This window comes from Pleuronectes platessa, chromosome 21, assembly GCF_947347685.1.
Source record: "Pleuronectes platessa chromosome 21, fPlePla1.1, whole genome shotgun sequence".
Lineage (NCBI taxonomy): Eukaryota > Metazoa > Chordata > Actinopteri > Pleuronectiformes > Pleuronectidae > Pleuronectes > Pleuronectes platessa.
Genome location: NC_070646.1, coordinates 15,106,535 through 15,133,190, shown reverse-complemented (window position 1 = coordinate 15,133,190; position 26,656 = coordinate 15,106,535). Strand labels below are relative to the sequence as shown.

The 26,656-nt window shown below is 40.7% G+C and overlaps 1 protein-coding gene and 4 non-coding genes across 5 annotated transcripts; 4 read left to right on the top strand and 1 right to left on the bottom strand.

The window, feature by feature from the left end:
• The first annotated feature begins 58 nt into the window (after nucleotides 1–58).
• On the top strand, nucleotides 59–150 carry trnar-ucu (transfer RNA arginine (anticodon UCU)). Its single transcript is given in 2 exon segments — nucleotides 59–95; nucleotides 115–150. It is a non-coding gene; the product is annotated as a tRNA-Arg (tRNA).
• A 637-nt stretch (nucleotides 151–787) lies between these two features.
• trnar-ucu (transfer RNA arginine (anticodon UCU)) lies at nucleotides 788–879 on the top strand. Its single transcript is given in 2 exon segments — nucleotides 788–824; nucleotides 844–879. It is a non-coding gene; the product is annotated as a tRNA-Arg (tRNA).
• Nucleotides 880–1,516: 637 nt separating this feature from the next.
• Nucleotides 1,517–1,608, top strand: trnar-ucu (transfer RNA arginine (anticodon UCU)). Its single transcript is given in 2 exon segments — nucleotides 1,517–1,553; nucleotides 1,573–1,608. It is a non-coding gene; the product is annotated as a tRNA-Arg (tRNA).
• A 1,787-nt stretch (nucleotides 1,609–3,395) lies between these two features.
• Nucleotides 3,396–3,487, top strand: trnar-ucu (transfer RNA arginine (anticodon UCU)). Its single transcript is given in 2 exon segments — nucleotides 3,396–3,432; nucleotides 3,452–3,487. It is a non-coding gene; the product is annotated as a tRNA-Arg (tRNA).
• A 12,877-nt stretch (nucleotides 3,488–16,364) lies between these two features.
• Nucleotides 16,365–17,444, bottom strand: LOC128427072 (urotensin-2 receptor). The gene has a single exon (XM_053414164.1). The coding sequence runs from the start codon at nucleotides 17,442–17,444 to the stop codon at nucleotides 16,365–16,367; it is 1,080 nt and encodes a 359-aa protein (XP_053270139.1).
• Nucleotides 17,445–26,656: the final 9,212 nt, after the last annotated feature.

The following is a 26,656-nucleotide window of genomic DNA, read 5'->3' as shown; positions in this document are numbered from 1 at the left end:
AGACATGTTTTACAATGTGTCCAAAATCTTAGAACAGACTCACTCTAGGTTGATATGTGGCTCTGTGGCGCAATGGATAGCGCATTGGACTTCTAGACAATAATCAGGCAAGTAATTCAAAGGTTGAGGATTCGAGTCCCTCCAGAGTCGGTCTCTTTAGATTATATGGATTCATTTAATTAGGGCTAGATATTAAATGTCTCTGCATTTACAGGATTTCAATATCCAGTCTAATATTCAGATAAACACACATGTTATACAATGTGCACACATAATACAAAGAGACATACTAAATGGAAGTAAGGATCTCTGGTGCAATAGGTAGTGCATTAGACTTTTTGACAATAAGTCAAGTATTTCAAAGGTTGTGGGTTTGAGTCCCACAAGAGTCGGGCTTTATACGTTAAACCGTGACTGAAAACTGACAAGATTGAGTGTGTACATGGTCTTCACTGTGTTTTATCAATGCCACATATTACTCAATGGAGTGATATGTGAAAATCTACACAATAGCCTCCTCACAGGGATTCAAAGGTTGTGTTCGATTCCCACCAGAGTAAATTTTATACATCAGGTCACTCTGAGCTGAAACTGTCCAACTTTCAGTTTCTGTGATTTAAGTCACACTGTAAAAGTAAGTCACACTCATCAAGTTATTCCCTCATTCAACTCAAACATTAGAGACCATGAAATCTGCCAGGATGACCAATCCGTCAGTCGTCAGTACACAGACATGTTATACAATGTGTCCAAAATCTTAGAACAGACTCACTCTAGGTTGATATGTGGCTCTGTGGCGCAATGGATAGCGCATTGGACTTCTAGACAATAATCAGGCAATTAATTCAAAGGTTGAGGATTCGAGTCCCTCCAGAGTCGGTCTCTTTAGATTATATGGATTCATTTAATTAGGGCTAGATATTAAATGTCTCTGCATTTACAGGATTTCAATATCCAGTCTAATGTTCAGATAAACACACATGTTATACAATGTGCACACACAATACAAAGAGACATACTAAATGGAAGTAAGGATCTCTGGTGCAATAGGTAGTGCATTAGACTTTTTGACAATAAGTCAAGTATTTCAAAGGTTGTGGGTTTGAGTCCCACAAGAGTCGGGCTTTATACGTTAAACCGTGACTGAAAACTGACAAGATTGAGTGTGTACATGGTCTTCACTGTGTTTTATCAATGCCACATATTACTCAATGGCGTGATATGTGAAAATCTACACAATAGCCTCCTCACAGGCATTGAAAGGTTGTGTTCGATTCGCACCAGAGTCAATTTTATACATCAGGTCACTCTGAGCTGAAACTGTCCAACTTTCAGTTTCTGTGATTTAAGTCACACTGTAAAAGTAATTCACACTCATCAAGTTATTCCCTCATTCAAGTCAAACATTAGAGACCATGAAATCTGCCAGGATGACCAATCCGTCAGTCGTCAGTACACAGACATGTTATACAATGTGTCCAAAATCTTAGAACAGACTCACTCTAGGTTGATGTGTGGCTCTGTGGCGCAATGGATAGCGCATTGGACTTCTAGACAATAATCAGGCAAGTAATTCAAAGGTTGAGGGTTCGAGTCCCTCCAGAGTCAGTCTCTTTAGATTATATGGATTCATTTAATTAGGTCTAGATATTAAATGTCTCTGCATTTACAGCATTTCAATATCCAGACTAATGTTCAGATAAACACATGTTATACAATGTGCACACATGATGCAATGAGACATACTAAGTGGAAGTAGGGATCTCTGGTGCAATAGGTAGTGCATTAGACTTTTTGACAATAAGTCAAGTAATTCAAAGGTTGAGGGTTCGAGTCCCTCCAGAGTCGGTCTCTTTAGATTATATGGATTCATTTAATTAGGTCTAGATATTAAATGTCTCTGCATTTACAGCATTTCAATATCCAGACTAATGTTCAGATAAACACATGTTATACAATGTGCACACATGATGCAAAGAGACATTCTAAGTGGAAGTAGAGTATTTCAAAGGTTGTTGGTTTGAGTCCCACATGAGTCCGGCTTTATACGTTAAACCGTGAGTGAAAACTGACAAGATTTAGTGAGTACATGGTTTTCACTGTGTTTTATCAATGCCACATATTACTCAATGGAGTGATATGTGAAAATCTACACAATAGCCTCCTCACAGGGATTCAAAGGTTGTGTTCGATTCGCACCAGAGTCAATTTTATACATCAGGTCACTCTGAGCTGAAACTGTCCAACTTTCAGTTTCTGTGATTTAAGTCACACTGTAAAAGTAATTCACACTCATCAAGTTATTCCCTCATTCAACTCAAACATTAGAGACCATGAAATCTGCCAGGATGACCAATCCGTCAGTCGTCAGTACACAGACATGTTATACAATGTGTCCAAAATCTTAGAACAGACTCACTCTAGGTTGATATGTGGCTCTTGGGCGCAATGGATAGCGCATTGGACTTCTAGACAATAATCAGGCAAGTAATTCAAAGGTTGAGGGTTCGAGTCCCTCCAGAGTCGGTCTCTTTAGATTATATGGATTCATTTAATTAGGTCTAGATATTAAATGTCTCTGCATTTACAGCATTTCAATATCCAGACTAATGTTCAGATAAACACATGTTATACAATGTGCACACATGATGCAAAGAGACATACTAAGTGGAAGTAGGGATCTCTGGTGCAATAGGTAGTGCATTAGACTTTTTGACAATAAGTCAAGTAATTCAAAGGTTGAGGGTTCGAGTCCCTCCAGAGTCGGTCTCTTTAGATTATATGGATTCATTTAATTAGGTCTAGATATTAAATGTCTCTGCATTTACAGGATTTCAATATCCAGTCTAATATTCAGATAAACACACATGTTATACAATGTGCACACACAATACAAAGTGACATACTAAATGGAAGTAAGGACCTCTGGTGCAATAGGTAGTGCATTAGACTTTTTGACAATAAGTCAAGTATTTCAAAGGTTGTAGGTTTGAGTCCCACAAGAGTCCGGCTTTATACGTTAAACCGTGACTGAAAACTGACAAGATTGAGTGTGTACATGGTCTTCACTGTGTTTTATCAATGCCACATATTACTCATTGGAGTGATATGTGAAAATCTACACAATAGCCTCCTCACAGGGATTCAAAGGTTGTGTTCGATTCCCACCAGAGTCAATTTTATACATCAGGTCACTCTGAGCTGAAACTGTCCAACTTTCAGTTTCTGTGATTTAAGTCACACTGTAAAAGTAATTCACACTCATCAAGTTATTCCCTCATTCAATTCAAACATTAGAGACCATGAAATCTGCCAGGATGACCAATCCGTCAGTCATCAGTACACAGACATTTTATACAATGTGTCAAAAACAGACTCACTCTAGGTTGATATGTGGCTCTGTGGCGCAATGGATAGCGCATTGGACTTCTAGACAATAATCAGGCAAGTAATTCAAAGGTTGAGGGTTCGAGTCCCTCCAGAGTCGGTCTCTTTAGATTATATGGATTCATTTAATTAGGGCTAGATATTAAATGTCTCTGCATTTACAGCATTTCAATATCCAGACTAATGTTCAGATAAACAAATGTTGTACAATGTGCACAAATGATACAAAGAGACACACTAAGTGGAAGTAGAGTAATTCAAAGGTTGTTGGTTTGAGTCCCACATGAGCCCGGCTTTATACGTTAAACCGTGACTGAAAACTGACAAGATTTAGTGTGTACATGGTCTTCACTGTGTTTTATCAATGCCACATATTACTCAATGGAGTGATATGTGAAAATCTACACAATAGCCTCCTCACAGGGATTCAAAGGTTGTGTTCGATTCGCACCAGAGTCAATTTTATACATCAGGTCACTCTGAGCTGAAACTGTCCAACTTTCAGTTTCTGTGATTTAAGTCACACTGTAAAAGTAATTCACACTCATCAAGTTATTCCCTCATTCAACTCAAACATTAGAGACCATGAAATCTGCCAGGATGACCAATCCGTCAGTCGTCAGTACACAGACATGTTATACAATGTGTCCAAAATCTTAGAACAGACTCACTCTAGGTTGATATGTGGCTCTGTGGCACAATGGATAGCGCATTGGACTTCTAGACAATAATCAGGCAAGTAATTCAAAGGTTGAGGATTCGACTCCCTCCAGAGTCGTTCTCTTTAGATTATATGGATTCATTTAATTAGGTCTAGATATTAAATGTCTCTGCATTTACAGGATTTCAATATCCAGCCTAATATTCAGATAAACACACATGTTATACAATGTGCACACACAATACAAAGAGACATACTAAATGGAAGTAAGGATCTCTGGTGCAATAGGTAGTGCATTAGACGTTTTGACAATAAGTCAAGTATTTCAAAGGTTGTGGGTTTGAGTCCCACAAGAGTCCGGCTTTATACGTTAAACCGTGACTGAAAACTGACAAGATTGAGTGTGTACATGGTCTTCACTGTGTTTTATCAATGCCACATATTACTCATATTACAGCATTTCAATATCCAGACTAATGTTTAGATCTAATTAAATAGATCCATATAATCTGTGTTGACTGCTTCTGTCTAATAGAAATGTTTCTTTTGTGAGCCAGACAGTTGAGGAACTGCGTAAATTGATCAAACCTGTCCTCTGCTCAAGACGTCACTGAGCGTTCTTATCTTCCACATCTTCACAGAACAAAGCACTTTCTCCATTCTCATCACTACCTCATACTTTCTTAGATTTGAACCTTACGATGTGTTATTATTTATCTTGCTGTACAACACAGAATCATAAATCCAACGCATGGCATCCCTTTACCACCACGCCATGTTTGTTGTGGTCAGAAACTCTGGACTCTTCACTGGCCTTGAGTGGATTTATGGCTTTACCCTGCCAACATAAGATACTCATGGAAGTATGTGGGCAGTGACTGTGCCACAGTTTGAAACAGACAAATCTCTTATTGGACATAAACGCAACATAAAGGAGCCTTTAGAGTAGATGTGGTTAAAATGCAGGAAGCTCCATCATGCAAACTGCTTTCAAATAGCAGCAGATATTTCCATATAAAGACCTTACCAGTGTTTGTTGTGCATGTTTTAGCTAGTTTACATAATTTGCATAGAATCTATATGCAGACAATGCTGCTATATTTCAGGAATATGAATGGATTTTCCTTTAGATTTTTTTCCAGGCAGCCGATGGCTTACATTCATTTCACCACAATAGCAAAACTGTTTAGAATCATTATGAAACCTGTTGTAAAAGTCTATCCCAGTGAACATCAAGTCTGCATTAACTTTTGTTGGGACATAATTATATTTATTGGGTAATGCTGTGAATGCTGTTCAAATGATTAGGCACATAAAGATGTTTGAAGTATTAATATAATTAATCATCTAGTTGCCTTTAGGAACATGTCAGTAAACAGCTATATGTAAGTATTAAACACAGGGATTACATTTTTAGAAATAAACCCTGGTTCTCTGATACACGAGTAGGTACTTTACCATTGACACGCTCCCTGCACTTTCTCCCAGAAGCCATTTTACACTTTGCAGACCAACGAGGCGTCAGCTCCCTAAAGAAAGGACCTTCTCTTGCTGTAATTGCATGACTTTATCTCCTCTTATTAAGTAAGCACACACTCCTTGCTCCAGGCAATGTGGTTGGTCCAGTGAGATTCTTCACTCATATTTCAGAGAACCAAGGATATTTTCTTGACCTAGACTTCTCTTCCATCATTCGATTCAGAATCTCACGATAGGATAGAGAGACTCCTTCTTACCGCAAAGGCTGGTCACTGACAAATCGCAGTCTGGGACTGAACCCACACTGGAGCCTATGAGATGTCAAAGTACCAGTCCTTTTGCAGTCTGGTGACGGTGTGTCATTGCCCAGTTGGCAGAAACTCATATCTTCAGCAGAAACATCCTGAAACTATCCATGACAAAGCCATATCCCAGGTGGAATGAGCATGCAGATCTGTGGACAGCTGCAACCCCTGCTACTATAGACCATGGCAGTAGCCCCTGTGATGGCAGATTTTATATTTAGTTAAGTTGAATGAAGGAATGATAAGTATAGATGGAGAATATTATTCTGAGATGTGTTCCTGTGTGTTTTAAGACTGCAACATGTGGGGGTCAGCTTAGGAGACTCAGATGTGCATTCGTTGGAGATTCCTCTGTGCCTCTGCTGAGACAAAAGGTTTTCACACCTAGACTCTTTTATGGGTCATCCAGCAGAGACAGGGGTCTAAGAGAAACTTGGAGTCTAAGCAGATGCCTGTTGCCATTGTATTGTAACTTTCAAAGGGGTCCTCATTCAGATTGAAGGTGACCAAATGTAAGCCTGATTACAACAAAGCAGAGATCTGATTGGATGAACATTCTGCATCTGTGTGAGGAGGGGTTTGACTTGTATAAAAGCATTGTGAGTTCACTGTTCATGTGCGCTTGCTTGGATCTTTGAGTGGTACAAGCAAGTTCCCCCCAGCCGCAGCTGGGTAAGAATTAAACAACCAGAATTGATAATTGTCATTGCTGTGAAATGTAATTAAATATTCTATTACACCCCCAACTACACAGTGTGACAAATGTTTCTTGATGTCCCTTTGTGTCCCAGTGACATACTAAATCAAAGTTGAAGGAGAGCTCAAGCAGTTTTTAAAGACACATTTTTGGTGAGCTGAAGAATATACAGTGCCTTGTATAAGTATTCACCCCCTTTGGACTTTTCTACATTTTGTCATGGTATAACCACAGATTAAAATTTATTTCATCGTGAGTTTATGTAATGGACCAACACAAAATAGTGCATCATTTGGAAGTGGGGGGAAATATTACATGGATTTCACAATTATTTACAAATAAAAATCTGAAAAGTGTTGAGTGCATATGTATTCACCCCCTTTACTGTGAAACCCCTAACAAAGATCTGGTGCGACCAATTGCATTCACAAGTCACATTTGCAAGTCACATAATTAGAAAATAGGGTCCACCTGTCTGCAATTTAATCTCAGTATAAATACACCTGTTCTGTGACGGACTCAGAGTTTGTTGGAGATCATTACTGAACAAACAGCATCATGAAGACCAAGGAGCTCACCAAACAGGTCAGGGATAAAGTTGTGGAGAAATATGAAGCAGGGTTAGGTTATAAAAAAATATCCAGAGCTTTGAACATCTCTCTGAGCACCATAAAATCCATCATAAGAAAATGGAAAGAATATGGCACAACCGCAAACCTACCAAGAGGAGGCCGTCCACCCAAACTGAAGAGTCGGACAAGGAGAAAATTAATCAGAGAAGCAACCAGGAGGCCCATGGTTACTCTGGAGGAGTTGCAGAGATCTACAGCTGAGGTGGGAGAATCTGTCCACAGGACAACTATTAGTCGTCTACTCCACCAATCTGGCCTTTATGGAAGAGTGGCAAGAAGAAAGCCATTGTTGAAAGGGATCCATAAAAAATCCCGTTTGGAGTTTGCCAGAAGCCATGTGGGAGACACAGCAAACATGTGGAAGAAGGTGCTCTGGTCAGATGAGACCAAAATTGAACTTTTTGGCCTCAATGCAAAACGCTATGTGTGGCGAAAACCCAACACTGCCCATCACCCTGAGCACACCATCCCAACAGTGAAACATGGTGGTGGTAGCATCATGCTGTGGGGATGCTTCTCTTCAGCAGGTACAGGGAAACTGGTCAGAATAGAGGGAAAGATGGATGGAGCCAAATACAGGGAAATCCTTGAAGAAAATCTGATGCAGTCTGCAAAAGACTTGAGACTGGGGCAGAGGTTCATCTTCCAGCAGGACAATGACCCTAAACATACAGCCAGAGCTACAAAGGAATGGTTTGGATTAAAGAATGTTAATGTCTTAAAATGGCCCAGTCAAAGCCCAGACCTCAATCCAATAGAGAATCTATGGCAAGACTTGAAGATTGCGGTTCACAGACGGTCTCCATCCAATCTGACTGAGCTTCATCTTTTTTGCCAAGAAGAATGGACAAACCTTTCCATCTCTAGATGTGCAAAGCTGGTAGAGACATACCCCAAAAGACTTGCAGCTGTAATTGCAGCGAAAGGGGGTTCTACCAAGTATTGACACAGGGGGGTGAATACTTATGCACCCAACAGATGTCAACTTTTTTGTTCTCATTATTGTTTGTGTCACAATAAAATTTATTTTGCACCTCCAAAGTACTATGCATGTTTTGTTGATCAAACGGGAAAAAGTTTATTTAAGTCTATTTGAATTCCAGTTAGTAACAGTACATAATGGGAAAAAGTCCAAGGGGGGTGAATACTTATGCAAGGCACTGTACATCCATTATTATACTTTATTTATTTATTCAACAAGGGCCATAAACTTCACAACCATTGAACCAGCCATTACCCACTCCACTTATTTCCATTGCCGGTCCCTAAGACGAAAATTTAAATGGCAATAAAGTACAATACAACAAGTAATAGCAAACAAATTACAAAAAGATGTGATTCGTATAAAGCTAGATAAAAACTATCCATGACATAGTCTCCATGTTAGAAATCCTGGTTCATAAGGTCAATGATCGCATTCCTGATTTGACTTGGACCATGTTTCAAGTGTTGTCTGATATGGGAGGTAATTGAGATCCAAAGACATGATTTGGAGGAGCTAACAAAGCATTAAGTGTAGTTACATCACATCCAAGGTACTGGCAATAAGTGCCTACAGCACAGAAACTCTCCTCAGATAATGAGCAGGAACATGAAGATGGAGGGTAGTGTCCCATTTTAAGGAGCAAGTAATCTTCTTTGATTTTCACAGCAAATTAACTGTTCACTGTAAAGAAGCACACAGTCACTTTGTACGGCTTGTGTCACATATTGATCAACAAGGTTAGTGGATTCTTTAAGGTCCAAACAGTAAAATACAGGTTTTGATCGTTTGCAACCCCGCTTTAATTTAGAAAATTGTCTCATAATCTCATAATCTCAGACACACACTTCTGCACTAAAACCAATCTCAAAAAGATCATTTAAATTTATGGGAGAGGAAAGCTATTGACTGTTGCTAATCCATGACCCTATTGTCGAACACTTGGATAACACCACAGCAGCAGGAAAGAGGCATTTAAGCGGTCACCATTTACTCAAATTGTATTGGATTTGGCTGCAACGCTGCTTACCCCTGAGACTCCAAAGTGTGTTGTGGTCTCAAACACTTAACCAACACTTACATTGGCATAGGGGTGAGTTGATAATGAGTGAATTTTCATTTTTGAGTGATCGATCTCTTTAAGAGATTGAAACCATGCAGGTTTTTTTCTACTCTGTGCCGCCCCCCCAATAAGGTACCCAATGTCCATGTCACCCTTATCTTACTCCGTCCCTGCATTCTGATTAATTATGGAGATAATCAGAAAAAAAAATCTGTCATGTTGTCTCAATCTCATCATGATATGAGCTGTTTTATTAGTTGGGTGGCTGATTACCCCTGCAATTGTAATTGGCTTGTGCCAACTGGTCAAATTACATATCACTGTCCACAATTGAGGAGTCAGACGCTGCTGTCTGCACTTATCCCTATTTAATGAAACCATTGAAGGTTTCTGCCATGTTAAGCAGTCACACAGCTGTGAACCACTGGACTGGAGCCATGGAGGATGGTTCAATCTCAGTGTGTAAATATAACAATTTGAGATCTTAGTCACGGGAAAAACTGTAAATATACTTTTTTGTTTTCTTTGTGTAATAGTAGTTTTTCCCCAAAGAAAAGATGTGTATAACTTTTTTACAGTGAGCTGGCATTTAAAAAACGTGGAGATGACATTTTCCAGTGCCGTGTTGGATTTTTGAAACCACAAGGAACCATATTTGGAAGAGCAAAGGTTGGAGCCTGACAGAGAGGTAAAGGACACCGCACGCACACACACACCTGGGATATGCATCCATTGGAGGGTACTAGCTGTCAATCTTACAGTATCCACGCCCCCCATCTAGCTTACTCTAAATGCGACCATTATTTAAAACTGAACGTGCTGTATTGAAGATCTGAAACTTGCAACTTAAATCAAGCGAGATGTAGGGTAATTTTCTCTATAGACTTCTTTCAAAACTGACTTCTTCTAAAACCAGTCAAATCGCTCTCTGCTGGTCATTCCAGAGAATTCAGATTTCAGGCAACTCTGCATTGGCTTCACTTTCTGGAAACAGAGTCTACGTCCATTTTTCTACACAGCCTGCTGAAAACAGGAAAAAGTAAGGGGACATCTTATGGATTGATGGAGAATGGCAGGTTTTAAAGAGATGAAGGTAAGAGACCAGGGGGCTGAGAGGAACACAGGGAGCAGGTCATGACGGAAATCAACCAATCCCCCCCAGGCTTCTCATGAATCTTGAATGCATTCAGCCATTGTCGATAACTCCCACACAGACCAGAGTGTGTCTGGAACTTGCCTTATGGAAATGCTGCAAAGACTTGTCAGAAGGTATGTTAAGAAGCAAGAAAGAGAAAAGTATTTTCCACATCTGTGCTGTAACAGTGTTTGTGAAGCACCGAGGGGATTCGATGCAATCATTTTATGTATGAGTTGGTTTCATTTGACATGCAAAGACACACTTAGTGTACTACCCCTCCTGGGAGTGTTGGAAAATGTCAGCTCCAGACATCACTCAGATCATAATTAGAATAAATCGGACATGGAGGACATTTTCCTGCCTGTGTGTGTGTGTGTGTTCGAGGAGCGCGGCACATTATTACCATCCATGTCGCTGCATACACACAGCTGGCTTTCTTACCGCTGCTTGGCGAATGTAAAGAGGGCACAGAATGTTTGCAGCAGATGGCTGTGCGAGCTGATACTTTATTATAGCAGATTAAAGTAGAAGAGCTTCCTTTCACTGCTAGCAGCTATCTTAATTAAAGAGTCATGAGCGCTCCATAAAACATGAGGTATTAAGCTCATTAAGATACCTGCCAAAAGGAACACCCTGAACAGACGGGACTGTCACCCTCTCCTTTTCATCCTCAAGATAAGTATTTTTGGATGGTGACAAAAGTAATCACTGAGTTGAGTGACTGAGGGCGCTCCACCTTTTTCAACAGTGAGATCATCCTCATTCAGGTAACTAGGACACAGTTTAGTCTCGTAAACAGATCGTCCACAGCCTAGTTGGAAGTTTGCCGTCTGTGTTGTGGGCGTTCTCGGCACAGAGAGTACTACAATGACAGAAGTGTGTTTGCCTCTGTGGGAGGAGGCATGCAAATTCAGTGAAAGTAATTGGCTGCAGGTGGACTGTGTGTTTTTTGTTGTTGTTTCTGGCCAGACAACGCCTCTGAGCTAAATTCAGTCCCAATCAAACTTTTAGCACACCAGCAAAGGGAGGATGCTTGCACTGGAACTTTAGGGAAACTTGGCAGTGGAACAAGATCATTTTCATAGTATTATCCCAGACCTCTCTTCACTTTTTTTCATTTTGCTTAATTGAATCAGATTCACCAAGTGTTACGTGTGGTTATGTCAAATATGACATAGAGTAATGTGAATACTTTGATGGTTAGTATTCCCAGTAAAGGCTGATTTTTAATGCCTTTATGTACAAAAGCAGATTTTACTGTTTCCATTTGTCCCTTACTTTGGCCTGGTTGTGAAACAATATCATCATCCATAGAGGGCAGCACAGAGTCGAGAGTTTCTGATGACAACAAACATGGCGACTAAGAGTCGGGGCGTGCTGAGAAGAAGTCTATGTAATAATTTCACATTAAATTAACAATTTAGATTTTTTTATCAATTTGAACGGTCAACTCCATTTCACACAACAACAGTCTTTAAACTTAAACGCCAACACTGTCAATGCTTTGGTATGCCCAGCTTGTTGGAGAAGGGAGGTCCACACAGCGACCATTTAAATAAACAATGATTTATTGAAATCAACTCAAACTTAAGCAAAGCATCGTATGTTAGATAAGTAATCAGTAGTGAGGTGTGGGTGTTAGATGATGTGTAACTGTAAGTAAGAGTTAACATAAACTATCCGTAACCATAGCCAACAACAAACAAGCAGAACAGAACAGAACCCAAAATACTCCAGCCTTTCAGGAGGGAGCGAGAGAGACAGCCATCTTGAAACTGCTTTATGGCCTTATATAGACTCCCAGCAGGTGAGACCTCACAGGCAGGGCAGTACCAGGACTATTATATAGCCCGAGGCCATCCCAGCAGCATATTGACCAAATGCAGGTTTATTATTAGTCAGAAGTTGCGCTTGACTTTATCTATACCTTGCTGTACATAAGTGCATCAGATTCATATCTACAAAGAAAATACACTGAATGTTCGAGAATGAATATTATAAATAATAATAATAATGTGTTTGTTTAGTAAACTTTTCTGCTCCTGGCCAGTAGGGGATGCTACAGCCTATTCAGCACCTCTTTATATACAGTCTATGCTCAGCACCTCTGCTCCCAGCATTTTTTGTCTGTATCCATATTTGTATCCAATGTTGAGCATAAATGAGCCTTGATGCTCATGTGATGACTACATTCATTCAGCCAGTTAAGATAAAACGACCAAGAACTGGCATAGGACTTTGTACCTCTCTGGCAGACAATCACAACCCTGATGAATGCACAAAGGAGATGTGACCAAATATAAAGGACAATATCCTTGATTAAAAACACAGATTTCGCGGGTTTAAAGCGTCCTTGAAACTTTATGGTTGGCGTAAATACACAACTTAACAAAATTCATAACACAGGTCTAGTTGTTTTTTACCCATTTTTTTGCTGTAGAAAAGTTACACTGAAGGTTTATTGACCTGTAGAGAACAGGGAAACTTACAGTGCATGACTTGTATGACAGGTCTGGACCCAACGCTGAGTTCAGCTGTGAAATTTGCATGCACCTCACAGAAAATTCAGAATATGAAAAACTGGTGAATGCCGCAAATTCTCTCTCATCTCTGAAATCTGTTTCGACAAATGGCTCAGGGATTAGACCCAGAGGAGCTGTGGGCCCCAATCAAATTTGTTGCCGTTGTCATTTAATTTGTGATAATTAATTAAATGCAAATGTGTCCTTGAACACAGATTGTGCTGCCCATAATGCAGTGTGTCAATGTGTGTGTGTGAATGGGTGAATGACAATTACCTGTAATAAACATTTGATTGGTCAGCAAGACCAGTAAAGTGCTATAGAAACACAAACCATTTACTATTATAGATATTAGAACTTGATTTGACACACACCCTCTTTAAACCTCCAAGAAGAAGCAGGATCCACCTCAGCACCTATTGTATTTATCATTTTGAATTTAACTTCTGCATATTATCAATTCATATTATCACAGAATAACTGCTACACAGACAAGGCTATTTGGAACTCGTGGGAAAATGTGTGCTTTCCCTGATTGACAGTCGGTAGCGTACAACAAACTAATAAACAGGGATTTCACAATGCATTTGAAACAATTCAAGTGAGATGTCTTCCAAAAATATCTACCTCAAGCTCTGTATAACATCTTGTACAGTGAAACTTTCCCCCGGAAACACTTTGATCCCTCTGATTGCCAAGTATTTATTAACACTATATGTTGTAATATTCCTGAAAATAAAAGAGGTACCACATGGCTGGTTTCTGTTGGTAGACAAGCCGTCCGAGTTGTCAAATAAAGCTGCTTTGTTGTGATAAGATAAAACTATTGATCCCACGTCGGGGAAATTCGCTTGTTCACTTGCAGTAGATAAGGTAGACATTTATATGTGTGTGTGTGTGTGAGTGTGTGAGTGTATACAATATGATTCGTAGTACTATTTAATGATATTCAGGTAAATATAAATGAGTGAATTTCACAATAAGATACATACAGGTGAATATAATATGATCTTGGTGTAAGCTATACGGATTAAATGCAAGAGATCACTGGTTGGACACTAAAAAGTGTACAATTAATTATCTTAACAACAAATGTAGGATAATTATCATATACATACACTTAAAACAGTAAAATATGGACCATGTCTCTTCTCACGTGATGTTTCTCCAGCCAATCATGCTTGTGATGATGAACGTGACTCGCGAGCACAACGACAGCGTTTGCTGAATCACTTTGCTTCTTAATCATGTAATGGTTTGCTGACATGCAAGGTACTCATCTTCTCAGTGGCTTCCAAGAATATTACCCACAGCACACACGTACGGTGTGAAGAACCTAAGCATGAAAACAACTGTGTTTCAGAGTCTGGACACAGCTATGAAACGTCTGTATTGAGCATCCCATCCACACTCTGGTCATTGACGATCATTTCCCTCAAAATGTGATAATTTTAAGCTTCTGTTACGATACTTCAACATTTCCCATCTGTCAACGTTGTGTCCATCTGAAGGCAGTGACAAAGATGAAAATAATTAAACAACTGCTTTTATACTGAGGTCACAAGATTTTTTTTTTACGGGGGGGGGAGGGGCATCTATCTCGACTGGCATCCAATACAAAGTCCTTCTCCTCACACACAAAGCCCTCCATAACCAGGCCCCATCCGACCTCACCGGCTTGCTCCTATTCATTTTAACATTTGTAAAGTGTCTTTGAGTATTTTGAATTTACTGGTACTATTATCTATTAGTATTTACATTAAAGTGAACTATAAATATGTAATTTATGGTGTTTGCACAGAAAACGGTTTACAGTTCCCATCTGCAATTTTATTGGATTGCTAGAGTTGTATCAAAGATAGAAAAAGGGATGTGCTGTAGATTTACATCCAAATCACAGTCCGCAGTGACATCGCATTCAATCAAATAACAACTGAACTGCAAAGAAAACAATTGTTGGATATAAAAAGGAAGACACGAGGGCTGTCAGTTTCCCCCAAAATCAGGATTGAATGTATTTGACATGTCACACTATTCGTTTGACATGTCACTCAAGTTTGAACACTTGACGTTGCTCCACTTGTGTGCTGTGCCAATCGCATGGCACGAAGACGACTAACAGCCTCACCTATGATTGTTACTTGGACATCTTTGACACGCTTCCACAGGTTGCTTCTCAGATGCTCTGGTGTCCTGATTGTTCTGCTTTGTTTGAGCTTTGTTTGCTGGTATCCTCTATTTTGAAGCAAAACAATGTAACGTTATGCTGGATCAGGAGAGAAACTGCCTCTTTTCTTGTTCTTGTTCTTGTTCTTGTCCTTGTTCTTCTTCTTGTTCTTCTTCCTCTTTTTTTATGGCGGTTGGCAAACGACTTTTAGGTGCATTACCGCCACATTCTTAACCAGAGTGTGGAAGACTTGCGTGATGGAACATGACTTCAGAAGAAGAAACAAACATGGAGGACGGGCCGACGTTGCGTGGTCTGTCTTGCAGTGGGAAAATAACTATAAAGGAAGTTAAGGCTGAGAGGGCAGCTCAAGCTGGAGATGAGTTAAAAATGTATTGTTGTTTTTAGTCACAGTACACACAGTATGCACAGTACACACAGTACAAGTATGCAAAATCCGGTTTGTGACGCTTCCCGCTCAGCTCGCCCTCTCCCTCTCGCTCTCTCTCGTTATTTCGGGTTTCTGTTGGAACCAAATATCGTAAATAATCAGGGAGGCACCGACTCAATATGTATCATTGAGAATATTTTGTCAACACTCAACGATGATTGAATCCGTTCTAATATTATTAGAAGATTATTTTTAACTTAGAAATATGTTAATATTATATGTATCTTTATTTTGCTGTGGTTGTCGCAGTGTTTTATTGGTGTGTGTCCTGAACTCACAACATCTGGGTCTTTTTTCATGACTTCCAAAACACCTCCTCCATGCACTTTCTCTCTGGACCAAGGTTTGTAGGACAGGTGATAATGGAAACACTTTTGTCAACAGAGGCGCCCCAAATCAATGAAAATGAAAAGTTCTGTGTAGGACCTTTAATAAGGTTTATTAAAATCTAGGGCCCAAGCTGCACACTTTTTCTACAGGGCCCCCAAGAAAGTTAATCCGGCCATGCTCAGTTTTCTTTCGAAAACAACTAGGAGCTGCTGTAAAGTGTACTTTTTTATAACACCCTTCAGTTATATGTAACATATCTTCCGTTATATATCACGTCTGTGTTTAAGTGGGTCAGTGTGATCAGGCCTCAAATCCAGTGAACAGTGTTAATGGGCCTCAGGATGGAAACGGTCAGGGGTGGATTGAGTATCACAATACATTTATCTCTAAAATATTTTATTAACCAGAAAGTTTGAAAAGAATCCACACTGACTAATGAACTGAGAACTTTTTACGCGCGGTGTAACTGTGCGTAATGGAGAGGTTATCACCGACACTTACCTATGGCTGCTTGTTAAAGCTTCCTCCTCTCTTCCACGGGACTCACACGTCACTTCAATGTCCCCATGGCCAGCGTCTCGGAGTGTAACTCAAACTGGTTGCTGGAGGACGCAGACTTCCCCCACGAGTAGAGGCTGGGCGGCCGCTGCTTGAAGGAGGACGTGTACCTGTAAAAGCTCCGGTGCCGGTTCTTCAGGTACTCCCTGTAGTTCTTGGTGAGCAACGTGTAGAGGAACGGGTTGATGCAGCTGTTGGAGTATGTGAGGCTCGCCACCAGGTAGTTGATGCAGGTGTGGGTCTGCGAGGCCAGGCTCAGCGGCTTGGTGTGGTACAGAGGCAGCAGCTGCCAGATCCAGAAGGGCAGGAAACATGCCCAGAACACCATCACGATGGTGAAGATCATGATCAGCACCTTCTGTTTGGGCGAGCGCTTGCTGCCCCTGCTGATCACAGAGTTGCGCTGGGACTCCAAGTAAGTGCGCGCCAACTTGACGTACAGGTAACCGATGATGAGCCCCGGTGCCATGATGCTGGTGCCAAACAGGACTGTCACATACACCTTGTACGCCAGGGGCGCCCAGGTCGGCGCGCACATCCTCTTCATGCCCCCGTCCGGCGTGTTCTTGGTGGTCTCTGTCACCATGACCATCATGGGCACGGTGAGCACCAGAGAGAGCAGCCACACGCCCCACGCCAGAGCCTTGCGGTAACTCTTGGAGCGCCTCACCGTGTCCAGCGGCTTGATCACGGCCAGGTAGCGCTCCGTGCACATGACGGTGAGCGTGAAGATGCTGGCGTGCATGGTGAGTAGGTCCAGGCTGAGCAGGATGCGGCAGCCCACGTCCCCGAAGTACCAGTCCTTGAGGAAGTACGTGGACACCACGAAGGGGATGGTGGAGAGGTAGAGCAGGTCCGCCAGGGCCAGGTTGATGATGGAGATGTACATGGAAGTGGCGAAGCGGATCGAGTGGCACATCACCACCAGCGTGTACACGTTCCCCGACACTCCGATTATATAGACGAAGGAGAGAAGCGTCCCGAAAGTGGAGGTGATGGCGAGTTCATGATCCACCGTCCCGGAGCCGCCACCGACCCGCGGCTGACTCGCGTTGAGGGACTTGTTATTCATCGCTCGCCCCCGGACGATGGTCGCCCTCTCCCGGTGTTTTTGTTTTGGCTCCGCGCTCCTGGACAGTGCTGGTGAAGTTTGGAGAGGCGCGCACCGGCACAGGTTGTCTCGTCCTCCGCCTGTGAGCGCGCTGCCCGCGGCTCTGTGCTCCTGACGTCACCACTGTAACACTCACACCGGAGAGACCTTTACATCAAACACGTGTAAGATGTTTCACGTGTGTGCAACTATTGTTCATTCACAGGATGAAATACGATCCATGGCACAGAGGAGGTAAAGGGAGAGGGAGGCTGACGCGCTTTTACGCAGAAATCGTGACAGATTCCAATGTTTTATTAAAAGTTTGGTGATCATACACCTGATGCTACATCTGAAACGAGGTTACAGCTTCAGAATCAATGAAGGAGTTTATTAAAGCCACGTATAGAGTGAGTTTTAGGCACAGACTTGCTGCATAAATGAGTTGAAAATGTCTCTTATCTTCCAATTAATGTCCAATGTGTCATGTCGCTGCAAATGAGACTAATGAGGATGATTCGAATATGCGCAGACGATTCATCCTCCCATCTGGCTCTGACCATACAGTGAAAGCCTCAGATCCAGTACCACGGATCCAATCCAAACGATCTGGATCTTTGGAATCAAACACTATGACTGTTAAGGAGTTTAAATAATTGAATGATGGATTCATAATTATTACTAGCGCAGAGCCTGTTCTAAACCTGCCTGTTCTCTTGTCCTGTGATAATGCTCCAGAGCTATTTCAGAATTATTCCATGTCAGTGAGTCCTCCTCAAACAGTTCCCCAATATACTGTCCCTTTTTATTTTTTGTGTGCTGGACGTTGAGTGCAGAGCTTTTTATAAACAGTCTATGGAGCAGAGTGAAGTTAGACAACTTTGTGTTCATCCTACCAAGTTTATCTGCAGTCAAGATTGTATGGTAAGTGTTTTTTTTTTCCAAATCTAATTTAATTTGCTTTATTACTGTTATTTACTAAACTGGTGTTTTTTTGTATACATTACATGGCAGGTATTTGTCTGATACAATCGATACAATTCTTTAGAACCAGGTTCATAACTTTTCAAAATAAAAGCTCTTTATTCAATGTCTGCAACAAGATGCTGCAGATGTTCTATAAGTCTGTTGTGGCGAGCACCATCTTCTTTGCTGTGGTGTCCTGGGGTGCGGGCATCAAGGCTAAGGACGCCAACAAACTGAAAAAACTGATTAGGAAGGCAGAGTCTGTGGTTGGCTCTAAGCTTGTCACCCTGGAGGAGGTGGTGGAGGACAGGATGCTGGCAAAACTGCTGGCAATCATGGACAATCCCTCTCACCCCCTCCACATAACACTGGACAAGCTAAGGAGCAGCTTCAGCCACAGACTCATTCAACCCCGCTGCTCTAAGGAACGATACAGGAAATCGTTCCTCCCAACCGCAATAAGACTACAACTCATCTACCTCTGTCAGAGCCACCATCACAGAACTGCACTAAATATACCTGTCTCAATTCATCATTTCATACAATAATATTGTCTTTTGCACACTCTGTCTACATATTCTTACACTCACAGTATATTATATTATCTATTGTATCGCCAAATACTTATATCTATACCTGTACTATATATCATATATTATATCATACTCTTTGTATATTCTTTGTATATATAAGTCTATATACACATATTTTATTTATACATGTGTACATGTTATTATTATTATATTTTACTATTATTATTATTATATATACTGTTGCTGCTATTATTACTATATACTGCTATTATATTGGTATAATTACTATCATATATAAATATATATTATATACTATATATACTGTACTATTTTTGATATACTGTCTAACAATAACATTACCATCATATCATCAGTACTATTACCATCATCTGCCACTGCACCTTATCTACCTATTTTATCTTGTGTTTCTGTTTTTATTCTTTCTACCGCAATATTTTATATTTTATATTTTATATTTTATTCTATTGTATTGTATTTTATTGTATTCAAATGTACCGGCTGCTATGACGACTTAATTTCCCCTCGGGGATGAATAAAGTAATCTATCTATCTATCTATCTATCTAATTCAGGTCGATATGAAGCATTTCAGCAAATAAATTAATGTTGTGATTCTACTTTGAAGAGAAATTTCAAAAGAGGAAGTCATATTTTAAATGTTGATGCCATGATGGAGTTCAGCACCCATGACACCTGTTAATGTCTGAGTCAGGCAGATATTGTGAAATAAAAATGATAAATTTCTCAAAATGATCTGGCGGCGAATTTGATCTGTGGTTTGAGTCAGTTACAAACCACGTAGATTTGGTGGAGCAAGACACTTTCAACTTGGTCCACAGACTGAAGTTACACCCCCACTGGCTGCTACAGTGTGCTTGTCACCTCTTTATTCAATTTTATTAATATTGAACTTATCTAATGTCCAAATCGTACCAAACTCAACACTGCACTTCCCCGGGTCATTAACAATATAAAAGCGAAGCGTGAAGCCAATACGATACACATACAGACATTTGTGGAATTTTCTCTCTCTGCTTCAGCACAAACATTTTTTTTTGCTGGAGCTTGAATAGTACATTTTGACCTCACTTCAAGGACACACCTCTTGTGTGAGAAATAAAACACCAGCCACTTTGCAAACAGATGAGTTATTTGTCGAAACATAGAAGCAGGCACATACTGTATGTTCTTTTCGTCTTGACAAACAGACAGCTCCAAAATATGTCCCCATCATTATCCATTAAGACCTCATATTGTCCCATGGATATTTCAGTGTTGGAGTGTGGCCTCTCGCAACCCTTCTTCTCCTCTGAAATCGATGAGTGTGTTCTGAGCCAGCGATCGTGAGCCAATAATCTTTCCCAGACAGCATAGCTGATCTCAGCCTCATCCATCCAAGGGTGACTGATCTCTGAGTCTGGCTACGATACCCTACCATGCACCCTCAAAGCTGAAAAAGACTCTCTGGCTCTTTGCTCAGAGAAGGAGTGAGTATCAGTCACAGTTTTTGTTTCAGCTGATCAGAGCAGCACTGGGGGCAGAATAAAATTTGATGTTCGACTGGAAGTGCAGAGGGGTTAAAACTGTGAAACCCTGTGTAAAGACTGTGGGCCCTAGTTTATACCTAGCACAACGTTGAGTGTGATGCAGAGGCAGATCTATGATTGATCTAATTTAAGGACCATAAAGCGGCCGCAGTTTACACAGAGGGGCCAATTATTGTGTATTTCCAACATCCATACACAATTCCTGATCCAGCAAGGTGCGTACTGAAGTCAGCCGTTCTTTACTATTACTGAGCCACACTTCAAAATTGTTCCTTGTTCTTCAAAAAAGCTAATATAAAAATTCCTTACAAATGTAATATTTATTGTCAGTATTGTTAGTAAGTGACTAGTTTATTTGAAAAAGAACACTGGGGCCAATCAGATTACAGCTGGATCTGCTGTGTCTTTGCTGTATTCAGACGGATGCAGTTGTAATTTTTCTCTCCATGTTGTTTAAATAGAATAGAAGATTCACTTGGTTTCATTGAGCGCCCATGAATGTTTTGACTTTAAAATGCGGACACAAAGTAAATGCATTGGTTTTCAGTTGTTTGTCACAACCTCCACACCAAAGAAAAATATAATGATAGATGATATAATAAAAAAGACTGATCCTGCTTGATGTACAGAGTGGTAGTCCCTGTCCTTCACATTCTGCTGTTGCAGATGAGCAGGGCCATTATAATGGTGAGAGTCAATGTGGAGCACTGGTGTGAATATCAAAATTTACTCTTCATTGAAAACATAATTTTATTCTTTTGAGTGGTTTTAAAGCAGGGCTGTGGACAAAATAAAGAATATACAGAGATGGCAAATGCTGTATTTACTGTTTGTTAGTTGCGGTTATCGTTGCAGGGTAGAGGATCAGGAATTCGCTGTCATCTGATGACTGTGCTGGTCACTGCCATCTGACTTAAGGAGTGTTAAGATAGGAGGTGAGGGGGGTTTCAGTTAAGGTGGAGACACGCCACAGTAAGATGAAACTTTTTGAAATTCTTTATAAACGTACACGTTTTATTCAATAACTACTGGTTTGTGGATGATCTGCCCTTCATGAGTCATAATATTGTAATTCATTCGGTTTTGTTTCTATTATAAATGTTAGGTATCGGGATTATGCAATAAGTACTGTATGGATTTCCATAAAACCCGAGTGAAAGATGTGGTATGGGTCAGGGAAGAAACTATTTGGTGTGGATCCGAATCAGGATCCAGAAGTGTTTTTTCTCACTTTCTTTCCCATTTTGAGTGAGATAGGGCTTTTTTCAACGTTTTTGTTGAGAATAATTCATGAAAAAAAGTCTGGTAATTTAGAGGACTGATATTTGTGAATGTGGGAAATTTGTTGCAGATCCAATCAGAAATCCGGAGACAGTGGATTTGCTGTATTGGTACACAGATACAAACTGCAACTACTGAGATAGCTAAAATAATGTGGATTCAGTTATTTTACATGACTTTTCATTAGTTTGAGAACTTTGTCCATGATAACTCGGCTGGGCCGAGTTATGTGCTCTACTGAGTACACTTTAGTTTTAAAGTGGCTAACTTGCCTTCTTCTTTAGCGGAGGGACATAGTCAGAACCAAATTTGCTCACCTGTGCCAGTTAAACTGTGCAGAGCTGTTGCGCTGATCAGGTTATTTAATGATAAAAGCGAACTCCACACCCTGCAGTGCAGGAAGTACAGTAGATCCCGCCGCCTCACAATTGTGGGGCACGTAGTATACTGTATTTTACACAGCATGTCACTGCAGCTGAAGCACAGAGGTCATGTGAGTTCATTCTTACCATGTATGGACTTAATATGCAAAGGCCTGAATGTTCAATAATCAGGATTTGAATGGAACAAGGCACACAAATTATAGGAATAAGGGTGACAAGTCAAATGAATAAAGGAAAGGAAAATGAGAAGCTGGGTGCAGACCAGAGAATGTCAGCCAAGTAGAAATATATCAGGTATTTTTACTGGTGAAGAAGACAATGCAAAGTCCCCTCGATCTGCATGAATGAGAATACAAGGACACAGCATATCCGTCTCTAAGCAGAGATGGTTTGCACTGCAAAGGCCAGGCTCTATTTTCAGCCTCTATAATCTTGAGAAGTCTGATGCAAAAGGAAATGACATTCTGCAAGTGACACCCAGGAGCAGGAGTGTGAGGGGGTGTAAATGATAGCAAAAGTTTTGCTGTATGAATAGAAAATTAAGTTTCTATTGAGAAATTAAAATTATTAAATGACTTCACTTGAAGTGCTTCCTCTGAACTATAGTGACTATAGAAAAAATAACTGCTGTTTAATCATGCAGGATAAACTCAGTGTTTGACTGCCACATATTAAAAACAACATAAGGTTTCTTAAAGAGTATATGCATTAAACTAGATTTGTTTTCTGAATACTTTATTTAAGTTTTCAATATGCAGGGACAGTCTGAATTTTTACAACCAATAAGACCACAATAATACAAAAAACAAGAAAAAGTAGACAAAGGGTTGAGAATAATAATAATATTACGACAAATAAAGTAAAAAGTAAAAATATAAAATTTGATAGTAATTGTCTGGTTTTATACAATGACAAACTTGTCACTGACTAATCTTATACCTAGACTTCAGTGTTGGTAGTTGTCATAGACTGTATATAAAGATTGTCTCCCAAAATGAAGCCAAAGTATCCCATATGTGAACGCTGCCATCTTGCACAGATGATGTCACTTGGATCCAGAGTCAGCACAGTAGTCATCGGGGGGATGTCCTACAAATACACATGTAATACACATGTTCGAGCAATCGCTTGTTAGTTTCAGATGTCAATCGTGACGTTTGACAACAGATTTAATTAAATAATTTAATCAAGTATACATTACTGGGATGAGAATTATCTAAAATAGCAGAAACCACCTTCGAGAAAAATTTATTAAATGTGCTGTTTGTCATTTTTGTTTGCTCCATGTCCCATTCCCTAACATGGAGGAGCCGATTTCTATGAGCTATACCGCAGCCTGCCACTAGGGAGCGATCAAGACATTGGTTTCTCTTTTGGGGAGCTGTCTTTCTATACAGTCTATGGCAGTGTTGTGCATGAAGGCGTTGAATAAACACCGTTCATGCACAACAATGTTCATTTTTTTGTGAAAGATGATCTGAACAAATCAGTTTACATATGATGAACGTGAACCAGAGCTCAGGTTCACGTTAATTTTTAATCAATAATTTAGGCCATGTTGTGAAACGCCAGGAGCGGGCGAAGAATGTGTGTGTGAGCTCCCAAACAGCACACACACACACAGGCCCCAGGGCCCCAGCATGTACCCTCTGTACATTCACCGTTGTTACGGCTAACAGCATCATTTGTCCAATCATTGTGCCTTTTGGTGAGTAGTTAGCTCGACACAAACATGCACCTGTACACATTCAATACATGTCATTATCTTGATTACTCCATTATGTCAGACTTGACCAAACACCTCAATGTTCATGTTTCAATTATGCATAAGACATATATCCAGTCATTTACATAGTGTGAAGTTCTTAATGGTGTGTGTGTGTGTGTGTGTGTGTGTGTGTGTCTGTGTGTCTGTGTGTCTGTGTGTGTGTGTGTCTGACTCCATCAGGTCTACTGTGCATGCTACTGAAGCACATTGTTGACTACCTGCCTGCCTGCCTAGACGGCCATGCCTACTTGGCAGCTGCCAGTAAAGCTATGGTCACAGCCAATAATCTGCCTAATATGGCTTGACTCAGGTAATAGAGCGGCCGTCCTCTAACCAGAAGGTCAGTGGTTTGATTCCAGCCTTCCCTAGTCCGCATGCCGAAGTGTCCTTGGGCAAGATACTGAGCTTGAACCCTTCTCATAGAGAATGTGCTGCACACAGATGCACTATATGAATGTGTGTGTGAATAGTGTAAAACTGTACTGTAAAGCGCTGTGAGTGGTCATCAGGATTAGAAAAGCGTTATATAAATACTTAACTAATTAATGGGATTCTAAATTATTGGCCAACTAATTGATCAGATAAATTAATTAGATAGCCCAACTCTGAATAGAATTGTATACTACTTCGTCTTTGTTTGGTTTATATGCGGGTTGCAACCAACATCAAGGTGCATTACCACCAGTTTCCTTGGCTTTTTCAGACTAATGTTTAGTTTGCTTTAGTTGAGGTTTCTTTTAGCACACAACCTTAAAACCTTAAAATGTACTAACACACATGTAACAGATAAATAACTAGACACACAGATTTTGGAGTGCACACATTTAGTTAGCTATGTTTGTTTGATCCATTTAAAATTTGTGAGAATGAATTAAGTTTCCTTTGAGTTACTGGTTCCTGGGGGCAGCAGACAGGTCGAAATGGTCTTGATTACAAATTCACTGCACCATGTTCCTCATAATCATGGGGAGGAACACTAGTTTGCAATTTCCATTTTTGGTTGATCATTTTTTGACTACTGTTGTGATATTGATGTCAAATAATTTTTCCTTCGTTTTAAGATAACATTATACTGGCACGTTTGGGGTTGTTTTTTGTTTAAATGTTATTATGTCTTAGTCTATCCCCCTTTGTGTTGAATGGCCTGATCAGCCACTATAAACGTTTCCCCTGTGTCTCAGTTGAGGAGCCAGTTTCTGCTTTTTTGTAAATAAAATAAAAATTTAAAAACCTGTGTCTCTCTAGTCCAGTGATTTTCAACCTTTTTTGAGCCGCGGCACATTTTTTACATTTACAAAATCCTGGGGCACACCACCAACCAAAATGACACAAAATGACACTCTATGGCCTAACACAGTACATATAATACATATAATTAGTAATATAGTTTCTAAATGTATTAAAAAGCACTATTTTAAATTATTTCAGCCCTTTATTACTCTTACCTTTTAATGAGGTATTGAATCAGATTTATGAAACAATCTTTGATTTAACTAAACTTTATTTAACGGAGACATATTATACCCATTTTATCACAGTTGATATGGTTCCTTGGGGTCTTAATGAAATGTCTGTAACATATTTTGGTCAAAATACCACAAGGATAATTTAAAACAGGAGCTTTTAACCCTGTCTAAAACAGATTGACCTGTTTTGAGTGCCAATAGTTACTCCCGCCGTTCACCCGCGCTTCATTGAATTTCTTCACTTTGACATTCAGAGCACTGGGCAGAAACCACATCGCGTCAACACCATAGACTGTATATGACTGTATATACGGTGGTCAACACCCACCGTGGGCCTTCGCGATGCTTTGTTTTAACTAAACAGTCGGATTCCCCTGGTCCGCACCAGAGTCAGCTGCTAGGCGCCAGCCGAGGCGCACCGCCAGGGGGGGCCCCCGCGCGAACGGAGGGTTCCCCTAGCGGGGGCCGTAGCTGAGGTGATCCGCGAGAAGATCCCGACACGCGTCCAGAGCTATGGTCCCGAGTCGCCGCCGCCGACCCCGTACCCGGTCCCCTCCAACAGTCCGCCTTCCGCACCGGCGGGGGACACCGCGGTCCAAGAGAAAGAAAGCCCCCGCACCACTGACGCCGTGAGGCACCGCAGAAGAGGACCTCCCCCCCCCCCTTCAAAAAAACGTCGAGGTGTGCCGCACGCCGGGTCTCAGGAGGCGTGGAGAGGAGGGCGGGGGCGACTGCTCCCCCAGCCGCGGCACCTGCCCAGCGGTTTAACCACAAATACCAATGATATCGGTGAAAGTCAAGTTTATTACCGATGTGCAGATGTCGGTAAACATCTTCGGTGCAACACTAGATAGTAGATAATTTCCCACGGCACACCTGACGATCTCTCACGGCACACTAGTGTGCCGCGGCACACTGGTTGAAAATCACTGCTCTAGTCTACCTGCTATGTTTGAACAGGCCTTTGATCTACGATCAGTTGCCTCTTTGATGCTTCTTGACTTTGATGGAGGATCAATGTTTGTACCCTTGTCATAGGATTAAAGGATTGTCATAGAATGATAATAGGATTGTCATAGAAGGAATATCCCTGAGCATTTCCAGACTTACTTCAAACCAAATTCACAAGTCTACTTTTAATGAACCAGTCAATCTTCAGATCGTCATCTTTTAACCAGTGCTTAGACAACATAAACAATTTGAAGATTCCACATTGGACTATGTGACCCA